At 55.3% G+C, this 3,975-nt stretch overlaps 1 protein-coding gene across 1 annotated transcript in view; it reads left to right on the top strand.

The window, feature by feature from the left end:
* Positions 1–15: 15 nt before the first annotated feature.
* Positions 16–3,975, top strand: part of LOC113961623 (geranylgeranyl transferase type-2 subunit alpha-like) — a gene marked incomplete at its 5' end in the record, with an annotated part of 9,896 nt that continues 5,936 nt past the window's right edge. Inside the window, 7 exons of the mRNA XM_027672044.1 lie at positions 16–370; positions 1,163–1,246; positions 1,341–1,423; positions 2,745–2,846; positions 2,944–3,055; positions 3,136–3,187; positions 3,573–3,661. Of these exons, the coding sequence (XP_027527845.1) occupies positions 16–370; positions 1,163–1,246; positions 1,341–1,423; positions 2,745–2,846; positions 2,944–3,055; positions 3,136–3,187; positions 3,573–3,661 (877 nt within the window). The remainder of the gene's footprint in view (positions 371–1,162; positions 1,247–1,340; positions 1,424–2,744; positions 2,847–2,943; positions 3,056–3,135; positions 3,188–3,572; positions 3,662–3,975) is intronic.

Raw genomic sequence — 3,975 nt, 5'->3', positions numbered from 1 at the left:
AAACTGGTTTGTACTGGTGGCATTCCCAGTCCACGCCTGGGAGCACCGGTGACTTGGGACGACCCCGAGGCTGCACTGGGAGCGCCCCAGGCCTTACTGGTTTATACTGGTTTATACTGGTTTTTACTGGTTTTTACTGGGAGCGACCCTCAGGGGCTCCCAGTGCCAAACTGGTTTATACTGGTGGCATTCCCAGTCCACGCCTGGGAGCACCGGCGGGCGCTGGTGGCCCGGGAAGATCCCGATTCCGAACTGGCCTTCGCCGGAGACCTCCTGAGCCGCGACTTCTCCAACTTCTCGGCCTGGCACCACCGCCTGCGGCTCCTGATGCCCGCCGGGAAGCCGATGCCCCCCGACAGGCTGAAGGCGGGTGAGTGATGGTTTTTTCCCGGAAAAAATTCCCGAGGGTGGCGAAAATTCCCGAAATTTTTCCCGGATCTGGGAATTTTTTGCTGCTTGTTGGGATGATCCCCATTGAGTTTAATGGGTAGACCTGGTCTCATTTATCGCCATTGACTTTAATGGGTAGACCTGCTGTCTCATCTCCATTGACTTTAATGGGTAGACCTGATGTCCCACTGATCCCCGTTGACTTTAATGGGTAGACCTGATGACTCATCTCCATTGACTTTAATGGGTAGACCTGATGTTTCATTGATCCCCATTTAGTTTAATGGGTAGACCTGATGTCCTATTTGCCCCAGGTAGACCTGGTCTCATTTATTCCCATTGACTTTAATGGGTAGACCTGATATCCCATTTGCCCCACTGAGTGTAATGGGTAGACCTGATGTCCCATTGGTCCCTATTACATTTAATGGGTAGACCTGATGTCTAATCTCCATTGACTTTAATGGGTAGACCTGATGTCTCATTTATCCCCATTGATTTTAATGGGTAGACCTGATGTCTTCTTTGCCCCATTGCCTTTAATGGGTAGACCTGATGTCTCATTTATCTCCATTGACTTTAATGGGTAGACCTGATGTCCCATTTGCCCCATTGACTCCAACGGGTAGACCTGATGACCTGGATTTTTGGGGTGCCTCTTTGTCAACTCCCCCAAAACATTGTGTGGACACACTGGGGGTTCACCAGAGCCCCCTCAAACGCCCCCTGGGGTCCCCCTGAGATATTGGGGTCCCCTCTTTGCCCCTCCCAGAGCTGGAGCTGGTGCAGAACGCCGTCTTCACCGACCCCACCGACCAGAGTGCCTGGGTCTACCTGCGCTGCATCCTCTCCCGAGGTAATTTGGGGGGGACAGGGGGTCCCTTCAGACCTGGGTCCTTCACCTGGGTACCTGGGGACACCCCCTGAATGTTTGGGGTGTTCCCCAAAAGCCACCCCCCCGCCGAGGATCATCTGTGTGTACGTCGACCGAGAGGACGCCACGTTGGCCGTCGTCTTCTCCCGCCCTGTCGTGGTGAGTCAGGACGCTTGGATTCCCCCCCCACCCCCAGAAAACTTCTGGGTCCTCCCCTCTGTACATCTGTGAACCCCTTGGACACCTGGATGTGTCCCCCCCCCCAAAAAAACCCCAAAACAGTGCGGCCTGACCTACTGAGATCACTGGACTCTATTAACTTTATGGGTAGACCTGATGGCCCAGTGATCCCCATTGACTTTAATGGGTAGACCTGGTGTCCAGTTTGCCTCATTGACTTTAATGGGTAGACCTGATATCCCATTTGCCCCTTTGACTTTAATGGGTAGACCTGATCACCTATTGATCTGCATTGACTTTAATGGGTAGACCTGGTGTCCTGTTTGTCCCCATTGACTTTAATGGGTAGACCTGATGACCTATTGATCCACTTAGACTTTATTGGGTAGACCTGGTGTCCCCTTGGCCCCATTGACTTTAACAGGTAGACCTGATGACCTGTTGATCTCTATTGACTTTAATGGGTAGACCTGGTGTCCAGTTTGCCCCCTTGACTCTAATGGGTAGACCTGATGACCTGTTCATCCCCATTGACTTTAATGGGTAGACCTGATGTCCCATTTGTCCATTGACTTTAACGGGTAGATCTGATGACCTATTGATCTGCACTGACTTTAATGGGTAGACCTGGTGTCCAGTTTGCCCCATTGACTTTAATGGGTAGACCTGGTGTCCAGTTTGCCCCATTTACTTTAACGGGTAGACCTGATGTCCTCTTTGCCCTATTGTCTTTAATGGGTAGACCTGGTGTCCCCTTACTCCCATTGACTTTAACGGGTAGACCTGATGCCCTGAATATTTTTGGCCTTAAAAACATGAATTTTGGGATCCAGAAAGCTCAGATTTCGGGTTAAAACCCAACCATTTGCCTCTTTGACTTTATGGGGTAGACCTGATTTCCCATTTGCCCCTTTGATTTATTGGGTAGACCTGATATCCCATTTGCCCCTTTGACTTTAATGGTAGACCTGATGACCTATTGGTCCACATTGACTTTAATGGGTAGACCTGATGTCCCATTTGCCCCATTGACTTTAACGGGTAGACCTGATGATGTGTTGATCTCCATTGACTGTGATGGGTAGACCTGATGTCCTCTTTTCCCCATTGACTTTAATGGGTAGACCTGATGTCCTCTTTGCCCCATTACCTTTAATGGGTAGACCTGTTGTCCCCTCAACCCCATTGACTTTAACGGGTAGACCTGATACCCTGAATATTTTGGGGCTAAAAACACCCATTTTGGGGATCGGGAAAGCTCCGATTTTGGGTTAAAACCCAACCGTTTCCACACCCCCAGGTGAGCCCGGATCGCCCGGACCTGAGAGCGACCCTGGATGGCTCCGCCCTGGAAGGGGCGTGGCGCTCAGGGGAAGGGCGGCCACGCCCCAGCCACACCTGGGTATCCTTCCTTTAAACAGCAGGGCGTGGTCGGGGTGGGCGGGGCTTAGGGCGGGGCGTGGGCGTGGCTCCCGGACACGCCTTAACAGGTATCAAAGCTCCTGGACCTGCCCCGACCCGCAGAGGCCCCGCCCACCGAGCGGCCACGCCTCCAGCTGGGCGTCACCTGGGAGCCCGACTCCGCCCACCGCCAGGTGATGCTGCTGCCAGGTGAGAGCCACGCCCACTCCCTGCCACGCCCCTTCGAGCCACACCCCTTTCCCCCTTGGCCACGCCCCTTTCTCTCCTAGACGAGGACGAGGCCTGGTGGCAGGAGCCAATCGCGGCCCGGGAGCTGTTTTGGTAAGCCACGCCCCCCCTCGGGGAGAAAGCCACGCCCCCTCGGTGAGGCCACACCCCCTCGGTGAGGCCACGCCCACCTGGACCTTCCCTCAGCCCCCCCTTATGTTTCCCTATGGGGTGAGCAAGCCACGCCCCTTTCTGACTGAACCATGCCCATTTGCTGCTAAGCCACGCCCCTCTCTTACTAAGCCACGCCCCTCATGGCTAAACCACACCCCTTTGATTAAGCCCCGCCCACCTCGACCCTCCTTTACCCTCCCTTTGCTTCTATCCCAATACGGGCGGAAGCCACGCCCCTTTTAGCGAAACCACGCCCCTTTCTGACCAAACCACGCCCCTTTCCGACCAAACCACGCCCCTTTCTGACCAAACCCCGCCCCCTCAGGCCCGAGGTGGGCGTGGCCAACCCCCAGGTGCTGTGGGAACAGGTGGAGACCTGCCGGGAACTGCTGGAATTGGAGCCGCGGAGCCGAGGTGAGGCCACGCCCACCCGGCCCCGCCCTTGGGGGGGCGGAACCACGGGCACCAGTTCACACCAGTTTGTACCAGTAGGGACTGGTGTGCTTCAAACCCCCTCCCAGTGACTCCCAGTGCTCCCAGTTCATCCCAGTGCCTCCCAGTCCATCCCAGTCCACCACAGTGACTCCCAGTGACTCCCAGTCCATCCCGGTGACTCCCAGTCCATCCCAGTGCCTCCCAGTGCCTCCCAGTGCTCCCAGTGGTCGCAGTGCCTCCCAGTGGCTCCCAGTCCATCCCAGTGACTCCCAGTCTCTCCCAGTGACTCCCAG

The sequence above is a fragment of the Neopelma chrysocephalum genome, unplaced genomic scaffold (genome assembly GCF_003984885.1).
Source record: "Neopelma chrysocephalum unplaced genomic scaffold, ASM398488v2 Primary Assembly neopelma1_97347, whole genome shotgun sequence".
NCBI classification, from domain to species: domain Eukaryota; kingdom Metazoa; phylum Chordata; class Aves; order Passeriformes; family Pipridae; genus Neopelma; species Neopelma chrysocephalum.
The sequence above is the reverse complement of the archived record's forward strand: the minus strand, read 5'-3'. Positions and strand labels throughout refer to the sequence as shown.